At 54.6% G+C, this 19,171-nt stretch overlaps 3 protein-coding genes across 5 annotated transcripts; 1 reads left to right on the plus strand and 2 right to left on the minus strand.

Annotated features, from left to right (window-relative positions):
- Positions 1 to 24: 24 nt before the first annotated feature.
- On the minus strand, positions 25 to 3,303 carry PDIA2 (protein disulfide isomerase family A member 2). Its single transcript, XM_007527971.3, has 11 exons — positions 3,101 to 3,303; positions 2,464 to 2,670; positions 2,248 to 2,381; positions 1,973 to 2,110; positions 1,780 to 1,896; positions 1,569 to 1,694; positions 1,305 to 1,502; positions 1,093 to 1,213; positions 841 to 1,022; positions 233 to 340; positions 25 to 120 (listed from the first exon to the last, which is right to left on the minus strand). The coding sequence occupies exons 1-11, from the start codon at positions 3,297 to 3,299 to the stop codon at positions 76 to 78; spliced, it is 1,575 nt and encodes a 524-aa protein (XP_007528033.1). The 5' UTR covers positions 3,300 to 3,303; the 3' UTR covers positions 25 to 75.
- A 129-nt stretch (positions 3,304 to 3,432) lies between these two features.
- On the minus strand, positions 3,433 to 5,380 carry ARHGDIG (Rho GDP dissociation inhibitor gamma). Of its 2 annotated transcripts, none has more exons than XM_060172708.1 (6): positions 5,213 to 5,380; positions 4,314 to 4,493; positions 4,149 to 4,232; positions 3,974 to 4,050; positions 3,880 to 3,908; positions 3,433 to 3,777 (listed from the first exon to the last, which is right to left on the minus strand). In XM_060172708.1, the coding sequence occupies exons 1-6, from the start codon at positions 5,283 to 5,285 to the stop codon at positions 3,642 to 3,644; spliced, it is 579 nt and encodes a 192-aa protein (XP_060028691.1). In that variant the 5' UTR covers positions 5,286 to 5,380; the 3' UTR covers positions 3,433 to 3,641. The 2 variants fall into 2 exon arrangements, with proteins under 2 accessions (XP_060028691.1, XP_060028690.1); XM_060172707.1 differs by having other exon boundaries at positions 3,845 to 3,908; positions 5,213 to 5,373.
- Positions 5,381 to 7,935: 2,555 nt separating this feature from the next.
- Positions 7,936 to 18,911, plus strand: RGS11 (regulator of G protein signaling 11). Of its 2 annotated transcripts, XM_016190444.2 has the most exons (17): positions 7,936 to 8,087; positions 8,305 to 8,355; positions 8,489 to 8,595; positions 8,678 to 8,729; positions 8,809 to 8,867; positions 8,965 to 9,041; positions 9,126 to 9,207; positions 9,477 to 9,545; positions 10,277 to 10,306; positions 10,382 to 10,443; positions 10,547 to 10,660; positions 10,747 to 10,862; positions 10,955 to 11,042; positions 11,160 to 11,298; positions 18,223 to 18,305; positions 18,448 to 18,577; positions 18,715 to 18,911. In XM_016190444.2, exons 1-16 carry the CDS (start codon positions 7,991 to 7,993, stop codon positions 18,575 to 18,577), a joined length of 1,356 nt encoding a protein of 451 aa, XP_016045930.1. In that variant the 5' UTR covers positions 7,936 to 7,990; the 3' UTR covers positions 18,715 to 18,911. The 2 variants fall into 2 exon arrangements, with proteins under 2 accessions (XP_016045930.1, XP_060028681.1); XM_060172698.1 differs by lacking the exons at positions 7,936 to 8,087; positions 8,305 to 8,355; positions 8,809 to 8,867 and having other exon boundaries at positions 8,580 to 8,595; positions 18,448 to 18,911.
- The last annotated feature ends 260 nt before the right edge of the window (positions 18,912 to 19,171 follow it).

Consider the following 19,171-nt stretch of genomic DNA (forward strand, 5'->3'; position numbering starts at 1 on the left):
GTCATAGTCAAGAACCACACACAGTTCAGGACCCAGGCTCTTTATTCAGGCCCACCGCAGTAGGGCACTCGAGGGTTACAGCTCCTCCTTGGGCTCCGTGGTGGCATTGGCTGGGGGTTCCTGGAAAGGGTCACAGGCCCAGCTGGAAGCTGCTGGTCCTCTCCTCCCCACCCCCATACCCTCTCCCACCCTCTAAAGGGCTTGTGAGAAGCCTGGAGCTGGGGGCACAAACCGGCATTGGGGCAGTAGGTTCCTCATCGGCCTCTGTGGGCAACTGACCCCCATTGTCCAGGAACTTGGAGAAAGTCTCCAGGTCCCTGGCACTCTTGTACTCAATCACCTGCAGAGAGATAGGGGCGACTGGAGTGCACTGCACACCCACCCTACCATACCCCTCCAAGGCAGGGCAAAGCCTTTCCAGCCCTAAGGCATGCTGAGGCCACGCCCTCCAACCCTGAAGACCACACCACCAGGACGCCCTCCATCCTGCCCACACTCCATCTCAGGACCATGCACACTTTGGGCCGTAACTTAACTTGGTAGCCATGCCCAATCTGCAGCACGGCCCAGAAACACTCCAGCTCTCACCAAGCCCATGAAGTGACATCCCATGCAGCATACCTCCCAACCCTGTCCCCCCATCACTCCAGCCCCCCAGCCATCCTGGGTCACTCCCATGACCCACCCCAGCCATTCTGGGCCCTTTGTGGCTCCACCCCATCCGTCCAAGGCCCCACCTGCAACCCGCCTGGTCATTCATGCCCCAGCTGACTCCAAGGCAAGCACTGAGAGCCCCGTGTCCACAGAGGCAGGCGCTAGGGCTCTCCGCTTCACCCTCACCTTTCGCCCTGGGCCCGCTGGGAAGTACTTAAGCGTAGGGAAGCCATGCACAGGGAAGGCCTCTAGCTCATTGGCTGTGGCATCCAGTTCTGCGATGACGATGTCCTCCTGATCCTTGTACTTTTCAGCCAGCGCCTCCCAAGCTGGGGCCATCTCCTTGCAGTGTGAGCACCAGGGGGCGTCTGGAAGTGGGTGTCAGCAAGACTGCAGCTTCCCACCAGCCCCACCTGCTTGCCGCACCCCGGCACTCACAGAACTTGACGAACACATTCTTGCTCTCGTCAAAAGCCACCTGCTCAAAGTTCTTGCCCACCAGAGTCTTGACAGGCCGTTGGTCCCAGTCGGGAGGGAGGTCCTGACTCAGGCGATAGGGCTGTGGGGTGCAGGCAGGCACTTCCATGGGGTGTTCCTCCCTTCTGAGGCCATGCCCCGACCCTGCCCCCTGGGGGTGAGCGGCTGCAGACCTGGACCTCGCCTCCGAGGACGGCGTGGCAGAAGGCAGCCACAGAGGCTGCGGTGATCGGACTCCTGTCTGTAGGTGCATACTTCTTGGTAGTCTCCACATTGACCAGGCGCAGAGTGGGGGCCTCCTCTGCCCGCATCCCAAAGTACCGCAGCACGTGGTCATTGTCAGCATCCACATCCACCACCACAAACAGCACCTGTGGCAGGTGTCAGAGCTGGCCACCACCCCCCCTGCAGCCTGCCCCCCACACACCCACCAGTACCTGCCCCCGGAATGGGGGAGCTGCCTCCCCGAAGCCGGCCAGCAACTCCTGGTGCTCAGCCAGCGTCTGGTTGATGAAAAGCAGCAGGTGGTTGAGGATCCTGGCCCCAAAGATCTTGGGAGATGTCTACATGGGGGATGGAACTCAGGGGGCAGCTCTTGGGCACCCCTGCCTCCCTCTGTTCTGCCCTGCCCACCCCCACCCCACCCACCTGGCTGTTGAACTCGGTGACTAGGTGCATGCTGTGTGTCACCAGGAAGCGGGACAAGTCTCCTTGGTCCAGGCCCAGTTCCACATCCACTGGGAAGTCTGCCCGGCCCTCATCAAACTGGACATTGCCACTGGGGTCAGCTGAGGCTGGCGCTAACCCCCAGCCCCTTGGCCCTTGTGCCATCCTGACCCACCTTCTTGAATAGGACCACTGTGTCCTGGGTGAGGCCAAACTTCCGAAAGAGCTGTGGCCGATCAGTGAGGCCAAAGGTCATGTCCAGGGCATCCTGGGCCAAGGCCAGGAAGGTGGCCACGTCCTCATCCTGCAGGTCCTGGGGACCCAGTCCCATGCTCCAGCTGGCACCCAACTGGGTCCTTGCTGCCAAGCCTGGCCCCAGCCTCCCCTGCCCTTGCCCCTTGGCCCTGCACCCCAAGCCTCACACCTAGGGCTCTACTTGGCTCGGCTCACCTGGAAGAAGCCTACCACCACCACCTCCCGGGCATCCATCAGTGCCTGGACCCCCTCCTCGTCCTCCAGCCGGGTAGCACTGGGCCCCACCCGCCGCCGGAGCCACTCTGCGATGCCTTCTGCCTCCCGGGGGCCTGTGGAGAAACCCTTCAGCCTGGGTGGCGACTGCCAGCTCTGCCCACACAGCCCCTGCGCCCACCCCCTCAGCCCCCAAACCTGTATACTCCTCTGGGTGTGTGCGGTTCCCGCCTCGGAAGAACTTGAGTGTGGGGTAGCTGGTTACGGAGAACTCCTCGGTCAGCTCTGGCTCTGAGGGCCCGTCCACCTTGGCCAGCCTGACCTGGACTGTCTCCGCTGCCAGCAGGGCTGCCGCCTTGCCGTACTCTGGAGCCAGTGCCTTGCAGTGCCCACACCATGGGGCGTCTGGGGAACAGGGCTGTGAGTGCCCTTGCCCAGGCCCTGGCCCCCTCCCACAGCTGCCAGGGTCAGTCTGGCCAGGAGCCAGCGTGTCCCATCCACTCCCCGCCTGTATGTCAGGCCTGTCTGCCCTAAAAACTCCACGTGGGCCGAGGGTCACAGAAAAGCCACAGAGAAGCCCAGGGGGCTCAGAAGTGCCCAGCCCTGGGTAGTCTTTGCTGGGGACCAGGAGCCACTTGGTGCCCAAGCACAGAATTTGTATGCGTGGGCCCAGGGTCCCCGCACTGAGGGGTGCCAGAGCCAAGCGCTGCTCTGATCTCACAGGAACAACAAGTATCTGCAGTGCCTTGCACCCACCCTCAAGCTGGACCCCAGGCCAGGAGTGTAGCGGCCAGTACCCATGGGCACCCCACGGCCAAGGGCCAACACCACTCACAGAACTCCACCAGCAGGGCTGGGTGCTCCTGCAGGGCTGGACCCAGGGTGTGCTGGGTCAGCACCAGGATCCCATCCTCCTCGGGCACAGCCTCCTCAGGGGGCTCCTCTGAGGACCCCCCAGGCCCCAACCCTTGCCCCCATGGGCTCGAGGCCCCGAGCAGCAGCAGCAGCAGCACAGGCAACAGCTGGCCGTCCATGGCAGTGCCGGGTCCGTGGGGTGGGGGGCAGATAAGGGGGCCGGGAACCAAGCAGCAGCCGCCACGTGGCGCAGGGCCCAGCTGCAGGTGATAAGGCTCTGGCCCATGGGAGGCAGGTAGACAGAGACACAGCCACCGACACAGTGCATGTTTAATAGCAGGACCGGGCACAGCGCCAGGCCGGGGAGGTGGCTGGGGTGGGAAGGGACTGTCTCAGATGGGGGCTGGGGCTACGCAGGGCAGGGGTGGGCAGGACCCCAGGGGAGGCAAGTGGGTGCTCAGCCGGTCCAGTCCTGGCAGATGTGGAGGCACCACTCCCAGGACAGGTGGACGTTTCTGTCGTCATCGTTGAGCTGGGACCTGACCACATAGACTCCCCGAGCCAGCACACCCCGCGGAGCCTCCTCCACCTCGGCCACGAACTCGTACTCCTGGGCACTTGGGCCATAGCTGCCCAGCATGCACACAGCCCTGTCCACTGGGGGAGGGCAAAGGTCAGGGAGGTCGTGCCCCTGCCCCCCACCCCCCAGACTGAGGGCCCTCACCACGCAAGCCCCGGCGGAAGACGCAGTGCACGCACTTGAGCCCGCAGACAATCTCCCTGTGGACCTGCAGAATGGAGGGGTTAGGGTCCTTGGGGCAGGGCCTGGGCTGGGGGGTCCAGGCTGCCTCACCTTGAAGGTGATCTTCACCCTGAAGTCCACACCCTCCTTCAGCACAAATACTCGGGTCCTCAAGGCTGCCAGCCCTCCTGGTGAAGAAGCCGCAGTGAGGCTAAGCGCTGGGCACGAGGGAGGGTCTGCATGGGTGTGGGCTCTTCTTGACTCCCACCCTGCCCACAGATGTTACCTGTGAGGTCCATGGTGACAGACTCTGGGGCCTGGTCCGAGAGCAGAGTCAGTCGGGTCACCTGCACATGGGGCAGGCCAGGGTCTGGGGAAAGACTGGGCGTTTTCATGGTGCCCCATGCTGGCCTGCCCCTCCGCCAGCCCAGGGCCGCTCATACCCTCATACCCGTGGTGAGTGGTGGGGACCCCAGCAGGGCCCGCTTGTAGGAGGCCAGGCTTTCATCTTCCGTGTCCAGCTGCTGGATCTGCAGCAGGCTCCTCTTGGCCGGGGCCCGGTACTCAGGCAAGGCCTCATCCAGCGGCTCATCCGCAGGCAGCTGCTCCCCCTCCTTGTCGGTCAGGAGGACTGGGGGAGGAGGTGCCTGAGAGCCACGCTGGCCAGCTGCCCCCCACTCAGAGGTGGGCTGGGAGGACACACACCGGTACCTGGGAGATGCCAGCTGCCTCCCTGACTCAGACCCAAGCAGGTGACAGCCATAAGGGCTGGGGGATCACCACTAGACAGGGGTGACCTCTGAGTCTTTCCAGGAAAAGAGGGGCACCCCCTCTTTCCCTGTTGCCATGACCTCATGATGCTCCTGGAGCTGGCCAGTTACCCACCATCTTCTATAGAGCTGGACTCTCTTAGGGATCCTGGGGTGCTTGGTCTCTCCTGACTGCTGGGCTTAGGCACCTCTGACTGTCTCCCAGCGCCCCTAACCAGGTTCCTGGAGCAGGGGCCTCTGAGTTCCTTCCCAGGAGGCCTGGGCTGGGTCTCTGTTCCAGCACTCCAGTCTCCCTGGGGTCCACCATGTCCTGAGAAGCCCAGCCCCACCCAGGTGAGGGAGCTCAAGAGAGTGACCCCTTGCCCCCAGGCCTCACACACAGACCCGCCCCCTCTTAGCTCCTCTTCCCAGAGGCTGGCGACTGCACCAAACCCTCCACCCCCGCCAGAGCCCTCCAGGACCGCGCCACAAGGTCCCCCAGCGCGCCCCCAAAGTTTCCGTGGGGGAGGGGCGACCCCGCCCGGCGGTCCCCAAGCCCCCCCACACCCCCACCCCCCCCCCCCCCCGCGCCTGGCCTCACCTCGGGCGCACAGCGCCAGCCGGAGAAGCTCCAGCAGCTGCGCCCCCAGCTCGCACGCGTCCAGGCCCAGCATGATGGCCCCGCCGCCCGGGAGCCGCCCGCCCGCTCGCACTCAGCCCCGGCGCGACTGCGGTGAGCTCATCCCGGCCGGGAGCGCCCCCCGCGACCAGCGCCGCGCCCGCGCCGCGCGCCCCCAGCCGCGCCCGGACCCCGCGCAGCCCGCAGAGACGCGCGTGGCGCCGACCCGCGCGCACAGGACGCACTCGGCTCGCCCCGCCGCCCCTGGGGGCTGGGGTCTCAGGGAGTTCCAGGGTGCTAGGGTGCACGCGGCCCAGCCCTCCGCTCCCCAGGGGGCCAGGGGGCAGAGGGGAGCAGGTGCGCCGGGTCCCCAGCCTCTCGTTAGCGCAGGCGGCGCAGCTGCACCTTGCTGGCAAGCCCCTCCCCAGGCCCGCGAATCCCAGGCTGGTTGCACGCACGCAGTGTGTCACTCCTTTCTCAGAGGTCCCCCCCCTTTCTGAGGACACCCAGAAATCAGACCCAGCCTTGCAAAGTGTGAGCAGGAGGCCACCCTTGGGGGAACACAGTGGCGGCGGGTGGGAGCCGTCCCCATGGAGGTACCCAAGTCATCCCAGGGCAGGAACCCAGAGCTGGGACCCAATGTCTTCCAGAGTCTATAAGGGGTTGGCAAAGGGGGGTGATGGAAGCCCCACGTCCTAGGTTGGGTACAGCTCTGGAGGCAGGTGGCCTCCAGCCTCCATGGGAGCTGAGGACAGCCTGGAACCCTGCCTCCTCCTTTTGCTCCTCCCCCAGTCGCTCCTGACCTGGCTTGGCCAGCAGTGGGAACAGAGTCAGATGGGCACCTGGAATTGAATGGCTGCATGCCAGCTCCGACAGGGAAGAGAAGGACTGTGCCCACAGCAGTCTCTCTCTTTTTTTCTTTCCTTTCTTCTCCAGAGAAGTGCTCATCTCTGGTTCATGGTGGTGCTGCAGATTGAACCTGGAACATTTGGTGCCTCCAGTTTAATGATATTTTTGCATAACCATATGCCATCTCCCCAGTCTCCTCCCTATTCAATCATTTAATTTTTTAATTTTATTTATTTACTTTTATTTTTTAATATTTATTTATTGTCTTCTGTTGTCCTTATTTTATTGCTGTAGTTATTATTGTTGTTGTTGCTGATGTCACTGTTGTTAGATAGGACAGAGAAAAATGGAGAGAGGAGGGGAAGACAGAGAGGGTGAGAGAAAGACAGACACCTGCAGACCTGCTTCACTTGTGAAGTGACTCCCCTGCAGGTGGAGGGCCAGGGGCTCGAACCGGGATCCTTACACTAGTCCTTGAGCTTCGCACCACCTGCACTTAACCTGCTGAGCTACTGCCCAACTCCCTCATTTAAAAATTTTAATGTTTATTTATTTGTAGACAGAGACAGGGAGAAGTTGAGAGGGAAGGGAGAGATAGTGAGTGAGGAGGGAGAGAGAGAGAAAGACCGTAGCATCAAAACTTCCTCCTGTGCTGTGGGGGTTGAGTTCAAACCTGGGTGGTACAGATGGCAAAGCAGCACACTGTCCAGGTGAGCTATTTCCCAGCTGTTGTCTGTACCTCTTAGCAGTGCAAAGGGGGCATGTAAAAGTCCAGACTGGCACCCTATTTGGTGGTGATTCTTAGGGTTAGGAGCTGCCCTATCCTCCACAGTCTGGGGCCTGGAAATAGTCACCTGTACCATTCTAGCCCCACCCAACCTCCCAGGATACCCCCCCAGGACCCCTGTCCAACCCACATAGCAGGCACATCTGGCAGAGCCCTAGTGGTGTCCCCAATTACAGGAACACATTCCTAGAGCATCACAACCCCTCCCCCACAGCCCCTCCAGTGAGCCCAAGGGAAAGGCTACAGGACACCACAAACTGTAACCTCCAGCCCACCCTCTTCTGAGACCTTCACTGAGCCTCCTCCCTGAACCTCCAGGGCCCTAGTTCAGCTGGCACTGCCTCTCCCGCCCTGTCCACCCTCAGCCCAGCCCCACCCCTCAGTCTGCACCCCACCCCCAACACACACACAGGCTGTGGAACTGGACCTCTGGGTTATTGTGGGCGGGAGTGAGTGGGGCTCAGACACAGAATTCAAAGCCAGCTCCTCTTGGATCCTGGAGCCTAGAATCAGCCTGGACCTCACCTCTCAGACCCGGGACTCTCCCATGGCTGCAGTGTCCTCCGCCATGCAGATGTCATGTCTGAACAAGGTTCTGTGGTCACTGTGCCTCAGGTCTCAGAATCTGGGCTGATGGGGGTTGGGGGATAGGATGCTAAAGGTCACCGTGCCCAGGAACCCAGCACCCAGGTGGGTGTGGGGTGGGGCAGGAGACAGGTCAGACCTGATAATGTGACCCCAGCATGGATGCAGGTGGACATGGGTGGGGGTGATGGGCTTGTGTGGGAGGGGGCAGCCTAGGGGGAATAGGGCTGGGGGTTCTCACCCCGCACCCTCTCCTCAGTTGTTCGCAAACCCAGATCAGAGCGCTAATCCTAGTGCTCTAATCTGTACTCTGATCCAAGGATCAGGGGAACAAGGGACCAGGAAGGGGGGTCCTCCTCATGTGGAGTGAGTGATCTCCGGCGCTGCAGGACCCCATCTCCCCCCCATGACGTGGGGCAGGGGTCCTGAGGAAGTGGGACCTCTCTCTGAAGGAGTGGGTAGTGGTGAGCACACAGGTCCCCCCGCCCATGGAGTAGGTGGTGGTGGTGGTGAGCACACAGCCGCCTCCCCCCACCCAGATGGAGCGGGTGGTGGTGAGCATGCAGGACCCTGACCGGGGCGTGAAGATGCGGAGCCAGCGCCTGCTTGTCACTGTCATCCCCCACATGGTGACAGGTGAGGGCTCCCGGGAGGGGCTCCAGGGAGAAAGGTTCCTGGGACTGGGGTTCCAGCATTGGTGGTGGGTGGGAGTTGAACAAGGCCACTGAGTGGCCATGGGGTGGGCATCCCAGGAGGTGGTGATGGGTGAGGAGGTCCTGTCCAGCCAGGTCAGGGAGGGGATGTGGGGCTCCTCAGAGTCTGCCTGTTCCCTTCCACCCCGGTCTCTGGGCAGGTGCTGACCTCGTGGAGTGGCTGGTCCAGAAGTTTTGTGTCACCGAGGAGGGTAAGGGGTACACCTGCTGCCCCCTCCCTCTGCCCCTAGGGTGATGGCCAAGCGCTGGTCCCTGGCGGTTCCTGGGTACAGGTTCCCCAGGGAAGGGCGGGCAGTGCTGTGCAGTGACGCCTTCTACCCCCAGAGGTGCTGCACCTGGGCACCCTCCTGCTGCGCCATGGCTACCTCTACCCCCTGCGTTCCCCCTGCTGCCTGGAGCTGCGGCCTGATGACACACCCTACAGGTTCCAGGTGAGGTGCAGCATCCTGGTGGGGGGGTCCTGGGAGGGGTGGGTGCTGGGCCCCCCAACTCCCTGGTCCTTGCACCACACAGACACCTTACTTCTGGGTGAGCACCCTGAGGCCGGCTACTGAGCTGGACTATGGTGAGTGTGGGGGCCTGGTCTGTATGGGTGGGACTCCTGGCCTAGGGCAGCTGGCAGCCAGCCTGGCCTGTCCCGGCAGCCATCTACCTGGCCAAGAAGAGCTTCCGGAAGCAGGGTGCCCTGCTGGAGCATGAGAAGGTAGGAGCCCCGAGGCTGAGCCCAGTGTGAGGCCCTGCCCGCCGCCCTCCCCATCTCTGTAGGCAGGGCCTGGGGTCATGGCCTCACTCCTCTACAGGAGCACTACGGCCAGCTGCAACGGAAGGTCAGCCACATGTGGGACCTGGTGGTGACGCAGGCCAGAGAGCAGCTGCGGTGAGTCCCTGGCCTGAGTCCCCCACCTAGTAGCCCAGCATTCCATCCTGAGCTACACTCTGACCCCTGACCCTCCCCCTGCAGGGCATCGAAGCATCGCAGGAAGGGCGACAGGCTGGTCATCACGTGGCAAGAGCAGACCTACTGGCTGGTGAACAGGCCCCCAGTAAGCCCTCTTCGGGGGCAGCCTGCCACCACACTGCCTCTCTAGCATCCCTGGAGGGCAGAATCTGGTTGTGGGAGGTGTAGCTCTGCAGGGCATCAGTACCTGAGGTTGCACCGTGCCACCCCAGACATGGCTGCAGGAGTACGGGCCATGACCTGAGGCCCTCTGCTTCTCCTTCCTGTGTGTGTGTGTGTGTGTGTGTGTGTGCCCTGAGGACAGGACACAACCCTCTCAGACCTCAGCTCAAGGTATGTCCTGCCCCTCTGCAGCCTGGGGTCCCCAGTGTGCTGGAGCAGGGGCCAGAGCAGGGTTCCCACAGTGCTAAGAGAGAGCTGAGGGTAAGTCCCCCTGTGTCCCCTTCCACCTCTGGGGAATCTCTGTCCACTCACCTGCATGCCCCAGCTCCCCTCCTGCCTCTGTACCTCCGCCCCCCAGTCCTGCCCCAGCTCCCCTTGTCTCAGACTTCTGCTAATTTTCAGTCTTTCTCACCCATGCCTGCTGGCCTGGGTGCAGGTAAGAGCTGTGGGTATGGGGTCCTTGCCCTAGTTGGGCAGCTTCAGGTCTCTGGGCATAAGAGCATGACCACCGGTGCCATACTCTGAGAGGCCTGGCCTCAGGTCCCTGTGGAAAAGACCAGGATGGGCAAGAACCCTGTGCAGCCGAGAGCCCTGGTTCAGAGCCCCCAGTCCTGGGACCCGGAACAGGAGTTCAGGGGGGTTGCAGCCACACCCCAGCAGTGCCAGAAACAGGGTGTCCTGGGATATGGGGGAAGTCTGGACCCAGGTCCTACTCCATGTCGACCCCTCCCCATGCTGTTAATTTCCTCAGCAAGACCCCAAAACATGTCTCAAGTCTTTTCTCTCAAACTAACAAATAACCTGGAAAAAATATGAGACTCTCGCAGAGAACCACAGGGCCATTCCAGGGCTCTCCAGACTGGGGGCCTCAGAGCTTCCTAGAAGCCAGTCCCCAGTTATAGGGGGGCTTCCTGGGGGCCTCTTACTGCTGAGGGGGGGTCATTCTTTACCTGGGACCTGCCTCTAACTGCAGCCCCCCTCTTCCACTGCAGACCAAGGACTCAGGCTTCTACAGACAGGAGGTAGGTCTTGCTTCACAGCCTCTGGGACTGGGGGGTGCTGCAGCCTCCAGACCCTACCTCACAGCCTTGTCCTAGATCGAATGCATCAGGAAAGCCCTGAGCAGGGCCCGTGTGAAGTCTTCCATCTGCCTTGAGGCGTGAGTGGGGCCTCTGACCCCAACCAACCCCCTGCGTACCTCCATATCTAAATTCAGGCTAACACCGCCCAGGTATCCTTTCCTCACTGTCCCGCCACCCCAGGTACCTGAAGTTTAGTGACCAGTACAAGCCACATGACCCCATCATGTCGGGGTGCCTGCCCAGCAACCCCTGGATCACGGACGATGATGCCTACTGGATCATGAACGCACCCAGGTGACCTGGAGTGTGGGGGCTGCTCTGCCCTGCCCCCCCCCGAAAAACAAGAGTGGGAGCTGGAGCCCTGACCCCTGACGCCCTAGTGTGGCCATGCCCACGAGGCTGCGTGTGGAGCGCTGGGCCTTCAGCTTCTGGGAGCTGCTGGGAGACTCCATGGGCCGCACCCACTTCCTGGAATTTCTGGGGAAGGAGTTCAGCGGTGAGAGCCTGGAGGGAGGCTGCTGCCTGGTGATACCCATCCCCATCCAACTGCACCCCCTCCCCTGGGCTGAGCTGTGTTCACACCCCCAGCCGAGAACCTCTGCTTCTGGGAAGCCTGTGAGGAACTGCGTCATGGAGCCCAGGCCCAGCTGTCCCACCGGGTGGATGCTGTGTATCAGTCAGTGGTGGTGGGGGGTTGGGGGGCAGGGACTGGGGTGCTGAAAGTGGAGTCTGAGGAGAGGCTGGAAGGGTTGGAGGGGTTGCCCTTGCCCCCACCCCCACGTGGCCCCTCCAGGCAGTTCCTGGCACCGGGCGCAGCACGCTGGGTCAACGTGGATAGCCGCACAATGGAGCTCACGCTGGGGGGGCTGCGGCAGCCTCACCGCTACGTGCTGGACCTGGCGCAGATGCATATCTACATGCTCATGAAGAAGGTGGGTCTGGGCTGGCTCAGGACAGGACTCACAGACTGTGGCCCCACTGTGCAGAGGGGGCAACGGGAAACAAGTAGCGGGTTCAGAACAGGGTTCATGTCCTGACTTGACACAGAAAACCCCCACCTTGGTGGTCAGTGAGTACTCATGCCAGTGTTACACCATTGGCACCCTGCCTTGGTGGCACAAGTCCTCCAGAGTCTAGGGGCGTCTACCACAGTGTTTCACAGTGACCTGCTGGTCTTTTCTTTCATTTATTTATTTATTCATCCTTCTGTTTCTGACTTACTTCACTCTACATGATTTTTTCAAGGTCCATCCAAGATCGGCTGAAAACGGTGAAGTCACCATTTTTTACAGCTGAGTAGTATTCCATTGTGTATATAGACCACAACTTGCTCAGCCACTCATCTGTTGTTGGACACCTGGGTTGCTTCCAGGTTTTGGCTATTACAAATTGTGCTGCCAAGAACATATGTGTACACAGATCTTTTGGGATGGATGTGTTGGGTTCCTTAGGATATATCCCCAGGAGAGGAATTGCAGGGTCATAGGGTAGGTCCATTTCTATCCTTCTGAGAGTTCTCCAGACTGTTCTCCACAGAGGCTGGACCAATTGACATTCCCACCAGCAGTGCAGGAGGGTTCCTTTGACCCCACACCCTCTCCAGCATTTGGTGCTGTTACCTTTTCTGATGTATGACATTCTCACAGGAGTGAAGTGATATCTCATTGTTGTCTTGATTTGCATTTCTCTGACAATCAGAGACTTGGAGCATTTTTTCATGTGTTTCTCAGCCTTTTGGATCTCTTCTGTGGTGAATATTCTGTCCAAGTCCTCCCCCCATTTTTGGATGGGGTTATTTGTTGTCTTGTTGTTGAGTCTGGCAAGCTCTTTATATATGTTGGTTATTAAACTCTTATCTGATGTATGGCATGTAAAGATCTTCTCCCATTCTGTGAGGGGTCTCTTGGTTTGGGTAGTGGTTTCTTTTGCTATGAAGAAGCTTTTTAATTTGATGTAGTCCCATAGGCTTATACTTGCCTTAGTCTTCTTTGTAATTGGATTCGTTTCATTGAAGATGTCTTTAAAATTTATGTGGAAAAGAATTCTGCCAATATTTTCCTCTAAGTATTTGATAGTTTGTGGTCTAACATCCAAGTCCTTGATCCACTTGGAATTTACTTCTGTATTTGGTGAAATACAGTGATTCCGTTTCATTCTTCTGCATGTTTCAACCCATTGTTTCCAACACCATTTGTTGAAGAGACTCTGCTTTCCCCATGGAATAGTCTGGGCCCCTTTGTCAAAGATTAGATGTCCATACGTGTGGGGCCTCATTTCTGGGCTCTCAATTCTATTCCACTGGTCAGTGTGTCTGTTCATGTTCCAGTACCAAGCAGTTTTGATGACAATGGCCCTATAATACAGTTTGAGATCTGGGAGTGTGATGCCCCCGGTTCTGTTCTTTTTTCTCAAGATTGTTTTGGCAATTCTAGGTCTTTTCTGGTTCCAGATAAACATTTGTAGCATTTTTTCTATTCTCCTAAAAAATGTGCTTGGGATCTTGATGGGGATAGCATTAAATTTGTAGATGACTCTGGGTAATATATTCATTTTGATGATGTTAATTCTTCCAACCCATGAACATGGAATATCTTTCCACTTCTTTGTGTCTTTTTCAATTTCTTTGAGTAGTGACTCATAATTTTCAGTATACAAGTCTTTCACTTCTTTGGTTAGGTTTACTCCTAGATATTTTATTGTTTTTGTTGCTAGAGTAAAAGGAATTGATTTCTGCATTTCAATTTCTTCTAACTTAGTGTTTGCATAGAGGAAAGCCACTGAGTTTTGAATGTTAATTTTGTAGCCTGGCACCTTACTGTATTGCCTGATGATTTCCAAAAGCTTCTTGCTGGATTCCTTAGGTTTTTCCATGTATACTATCATGTCATCTGCAAATAAGGAGAGTTTGACTTCTTCTCTTCCAATCTGTATCCCTTGAATTCCTTGCTCCTGCCTGATTGCTATGGCAAGAACTTCCAACACTATGTTGAATAGTAATGGTGATAGTGGGCAGCCCTGTCTAGTACCTGATCTGAGTGGAAATGCTTCCAGTTTTTCACCATTGAGTATGATGTTGGCTGTAGGTTTGCTATATATAGACTCCACTATCTTCAGGAATTTTCCATCTATTCCCATTTTTTGTAGTGTTTGATCATAAAGGGATGTTGTATTTTGTCAAAGGCTTTCTCTGCATCTATTGATATGACCATGTGGTTTTTGGTCTTGCTTTTGTTGATGTGGAGGGTCACATTGATTGATTTATGTATATTAAACCAACCTTGCATGCCTGGGATAAACCCCACTTGGTCATGATGAGCAATCTTTTTGATACACTGCTGTATCCGGTTGGCTAGAATTTTGTTCAATATTTTCGCATCTATGTTCATCAGAGATATTGGTCTGTAGTTTTCTTTTTTGGTTGTGTCCCTGTCTGCTTTTGGTATCAGGGTGATGTTGGCTTCATAGAAGCTGGCAGGGAGTATTCCAGTGTCTTCGATCTTCTGGAAGACTTTTAAAAGTAGAGGTATTAGCTCTTCTTTGAAAGTTTTGTAGAATTCATTTGTAAAACCATCTGGTCCAGGACTTTTATTTTTGGGGAGATTTTTGATAACTGTTTCAATTTCATTAGCTGTGATGGGCCTGTTCATGTTATCCACTTACTCTTTACTTAGTTTTGGAAGTTGGTAAGTATCTAGGAAATCGTCCATTTCTTTCAGGTTCTCTAGCTTGGTGGCATATAGTTGTTCATAGAAGCCTCGCATGATATGTTGAATTTCTGCGGTGTCTGTTGTGATATCTCCTCTTTCATTTACTATCCGATTTATTTGGGTCTTCTCCCTTTTTTGTTTTGTGAGTCTGGCTAAAGGTTTGTCGATTTTGTTTACTCTTTCGAAAAATCAGCATTTATTTTCGTTGATCTTTTGTATGGTTTTCCTATTCTCAATGTTATTTATTTCTGCCCTAATTTTAGTGATTTCTGACTTTCTCGTTGCTTTAGGATTCCTTTGTTGATCTTCTTCTAGGTTTTTAAGATGTGCAATCAGGCTATTTATTTGTGCTTTTTCTTGTTTCCTAATGTGTGCTTGTATGGCTATGAACTTCCCTCTTAGGACTGCTTTAGCTGTGTCCCAAATATTTTGATAGCTTGTGTCTTCATTTTCATTGAAGTCTCGAAACATTTTGATTTCTTCCTTGATTTCCTCTTTGACCCAGAAGTTGTTAAGAAGTGTACTGTTGAGCTTCCACATTTTGGAACTGTTACTAATCTTTTGTTGATTGTTAAGTGTTAGTTTAATTCCACTGTGGTCTGAGAAGATGTTTGGGATGATTTCAATGCTCTTGAATTGGCTGATGCTGTCTTTGTGGTCTAACATATGGTCTATCCTTGAGAATGACCCATGTGGATTTGAGTAAAATGTGTATTCCAGTTTCTTGGGATGAATGACTTTGAAAATGTCCAATAGTTCTAGTTTATCTATCTCTTCATTTAGCTCCCTTATGTCTTTATTGATTTTCTGCCTGGATGATCTGTCAAGTTGAGAGAGTGGGGTGTTGAAGTCCCCTACTATGATTGTGTTACTGTTAATATATTGCTGTAGCTCTTTCAGTAGAAGTTTGATGTATTTAGATGGCTTCTCATTGGGTGCATAGATGTTAGTAATTGTTAAGTCCTCTTGATTGACTGATCCTCTGAGCATTAAGTAGTGTCCACTTCTATCTTTTTAAATCTTATCTATTTTAAAGTCTATCATGTCAGATATGAGAATAGCTGCTCCTGCCCTTTTTTGTGGGCCATTGGCTTGTATGATAGTTTTCCATCCTTTCACTTTAAGACTGTGTTTGTCTTGTTGAGTTAGGTGCATTTCCTGTAGACAGCATATTGTTGGGTTGTGTTTTTTGATCCATCTTCCTACTCTGTGTCTTTTAATAGGTGAATTCAGGCCATTGACATTTATTGATATCAAAGATTGAAGATATTTTAACGCCATTCTTGTAGAGTTTTAGAGTGTTTTGATATATGTCCTATTTGTGGTGGTCTGATTGTTTATAGGAGACCTTTCAGAACTTCTTTCAGGGCAGGCTTGGTGATAGTTGATTCCTTCAACTGTTGCTTGTCTGAGAAGGTTTTGATGCCTCCATCTAGTCTGAATGACAGTCTAGCAGGATATAGTATTCTTGGCTGAAAGCCTTTCTCATTGAGCACTCAATAGATATCTTGCCATTCTCTTCTGGCCTGTAGTGTTTGTATGGAGAAGTCTGCTGCTAATCTTATGGGTTTTCCTCTGTAGGTGACTCTTTGTTTTTTCTCTTGCAGCCTTCAGGATCCTTTCTTTATCCTTATTCCTTTCCATTCTAAGTATGATATGTCTTGGTGTCTTTAGGTCTGGGTTAATTCTGTTTGGGACCCTCTGGGCTTCTTGAATCTTTATGTCTTTGATATTGTCTAGACTAGAGAAGTTTTCAGCTATTATGGCCTGGAAAATGCTTTCTTCCTCTCCTTCTCTTTCTTCCTCTGGTAAGCCAATAATGCGTATATTGTTTCTTTTGAAGTCATCCTATAGGACTCTGTTGTTGTTTTCAGTATCTCTTAATCTCTTTTTGAGATCTCTTACTTTTTTAGTTGTCTCTAATTCATCCTCAATCTTGCTAATTCTGTCTTCAGCCTCATAGATTCTATTCTCTCTGCCCTCTTGTTTTCTGGAGTTCATCTATTTTGTTGCCCTGCTCTGATACTGTTTTAGCTTGTTCAGCTAGTTGCATTCTTAGCTCAGTGATTTCAGCTTTAAGCTCTCTAATAACCATGAGATAATTAGTATTTTCTTCCATATTCTCATTTGTTGTTCCTGCATTTCTGATTACAATTTTTTCAAATTCTTTACTCACTCCTGTTATTATTTCCTTAGCTAATGTTTGGATGTTGAACTCGTTATTTTGTGCTTCACCCTCTGGAGGACTTTTAGCTGGACTCTTGTCCTGGTTCGGTTCTCCAGTATTTTTTCTTGTTGTTTTAACCATTTTATATTTATGTTATGAGTTCCCTTTATCAGTGATTTTCAAATTATTGATCACTATTGCCTGGATTGACTTGTGTCTAAGTAAGTTAATTAAAGGGTTCACAGTAGTGGAAGTTAACAGTTGTTTCAATCCCTGAGTTGGAGCTCAGTGGTTTAAAAGCCTCTTTTTTTTTTTTTCCTTCCCTGTAGGCTATGGGAGCCTGAGAGCTTTTAAACTGTCAATAGGCTTCTTAGCTTAATCACTGACTCCTGACCAAGAGATAAAACAGGGTGTGGCAGAGATAATCCAGTGGTTATGCAAAGAGACTTTCACAGCCCCTCAGCTATGCCACCGAGGTATAGATCTTCTGAGTTTCCTGGTTAGATCTCTGTCCCCTGGTGTCCCTCCCTGTCACTGCTCCAGATCTGAGGGTAGTAGCAATGGAGACTCAGAGTTGCACTTGGTGAGTCTCTGGGGAGTCCTCTCCTCCCTTAAGCTGTCCCCTAGTTGGTGGAGCAGACTGGAGGTGGTGTCTCAACTGATAAACTGCTGAACTGCTAGCAGTCACTTAATCTCTCCTTAGGCTCCTCTCTCCTCTCTGTCACCAGCCACACGTGTTTGTACTCACGGGTGATTTACTGGGTTCCTGTGATCATTCTAGTCCTGTCTTGTTTCGGTCCCGGGTGGTCTCCTTTGGTATTCCTAGTTGATCCGGGAGAGGAGAGGATAGGAGAGAGGAGACAAAGCGATTTGCTGCTCGTAGCTCCACCTCCGGAAGTCCTGTTTCCTCATTTATTTATTTATTTATTTGATGATCACCAAGGCTTCACCACTCTGGCTCCAGGCCAATTTTTTTTTTTTTTTTTTTTACCTCCAGGGTTATCTCTGAACTCAGTGCCTGCACTAGGAATCCAACACTCCTGGAGGCTTTTTTTTTTTTCCCTTTTGTTGCCTTTGTTGTTTATCATTGTTTTTGTTGTTGTTGGATAGGACAGAGAGAATTGGAGAGAGGAGGAGAAGACAGAAAGGGGGAGAGAAAGATAAACACAGGGGTAGATTGCATAATGGTTATGCAAAGAGACTCTCATCCCTGAGGCTCCAATGTCCCAGGTTAAATCCCCCCCCCCCATAAACCAAAGCTGAGCAGTGCTCTGGTTAAAAATAAATAAATAGGGAGTCGGGATGTAGCGCAGCAGGTTAAGCGCAGGTAGCGCAAAGCACAAGGACCGGCATAAGGATCCCGGTTCGAACCCCGGCTCCCCACCTGCAGGGGAGTCGCTTCACAGGCGGTGAAGCAGGTCTGCAGGTGTCTATCTTTCTCTCCTCCTCTCTGTCTTCCCCTCCTCTCTCCATTTCTCTCTGTCCTATCCAACAACGACAACAACAATAATAACTACAACAATAAAACAACAAGGGCAGCAAAAGGGAATAAATCAACAAAATAAATATTAAAAAAATAATAAATAAATAAATAAATAAAGATAAACACCTGGAGACCTGATTCACCACTTGTGAAGAAACTCCCCTGCAGGTGGGGAGCTGAGGACTCAAACTGGGATCCTTCCATTGGTGCTTGTACTTTGCAACATGTGTTCTTAATCCGCTGGCGCCATCGCCCAGCTCCCCTGCTTGTCTTTTCAAAGCATGGCATCTCCTTGGCCCTGTGTGGCCCTGGACCTCAGTGCCTGTCTGACCAGCGCTGGATGAACGGGCCCTGCTCCCCAGTCACATCGTTCTGGCCCCCCTCTTGGGCACACTGGGGTTCTGGCTCTTTGCAGTCTAGCCCAAGCCCCGTGTGAGGATCCCAGGCCCAGGCGTGGGAGGCCTGCAGCAAGTAGACATTAGGCAGCCGTCTCTTACAGGACTCCTACCCCAGGTTCCTCAAGTCTGACCTGTACAGAGGCCTGCTGGCTGACGCCCTGGTGCCCCCAGAAACCAGGAGGCGGTGAGTCAGGGGTCTGTGACTGCTGACCCCCTGGCACCCTGTGCTCACTGTGCCCTCACCATCCCCTCTGTGCGCTTCCCTGGTTTGTGGGAAAGGCAGAACTCCCACTCTCTGGCCAGCGCTCATTCTCTCTCATCTGCAGGGTGTTTCCATTCATGTGGAAGCCACGGCATTCGAACCCTAGCCCTGCACTCCTGCCCACTAGTGTGGAGCTGGCCTCTGGAAAGTCAGCTATTATCCCCGACGACGACGGTGGTAGCCAGGAGGTGTAGGTGGGCCTGCTGGGTGGGGGGAGGTGGCTGCCTGTCACCCTCCTCCCAGGCTCTGCCTAGTCCCTGACAATGCCCTGAGTGCTGGCCACCTGGCCTGGCCCTAGAGCCACCAGCACTCACCCTGAGTCTTTGTTTAGCCCTCTGTCCCCAGCTCAGGCTGCATAAGCTGGTCCAGGGAGGGAGCCTGCGTGCAGGTGGGGCAGGAGCCCCCGGGATGATGAAGTCAAGCAGGGCCAGATCCGAGTCTCTATCCTCAGTTCTGAACCTGAAGCCCACTCCCCCTGTGAACCACCGGATGAGAGACCCACGTCCCCTGTCACATGGGGCGCATCAGGCCTCTGACCCTCATGGACCTCTGGCTGGTCCCTGTAGTCCTACTCTGGCCCTGGACTTCCTTTTCCCAGTGAGTCCCTCATTGTGTCCCCAGCTGTGGCCCTGGTCACCCCCTAGCCAGCTGGCTTTGCCAGGGCAGGTAGATCCTGGGGACAGGTGACTGCAGTCCCTTTTCTGGGGCTCAAGATCCCAATTCAGGCTAAAGGCATGGCTGCCCATCTGGAGCTTCAACTCTGACTGGCTCTAAGGGTGCCCCCAGGC

This window comes from Erinaceus europaeus, chromosome 15, assembly GCF_950295315.1.
Source record: "Erinaceus europaeus chromosome 15, mEriEur2.1, whole genome shotgun sequence".
In the NCBI taxonomy this organism is placed as follows: Eukaryota; Metazoa; Chordata; class Mammalia; order Eulipotyphla; family Erinaceidae; genus Erinaceus; species Erinaceus europaeus.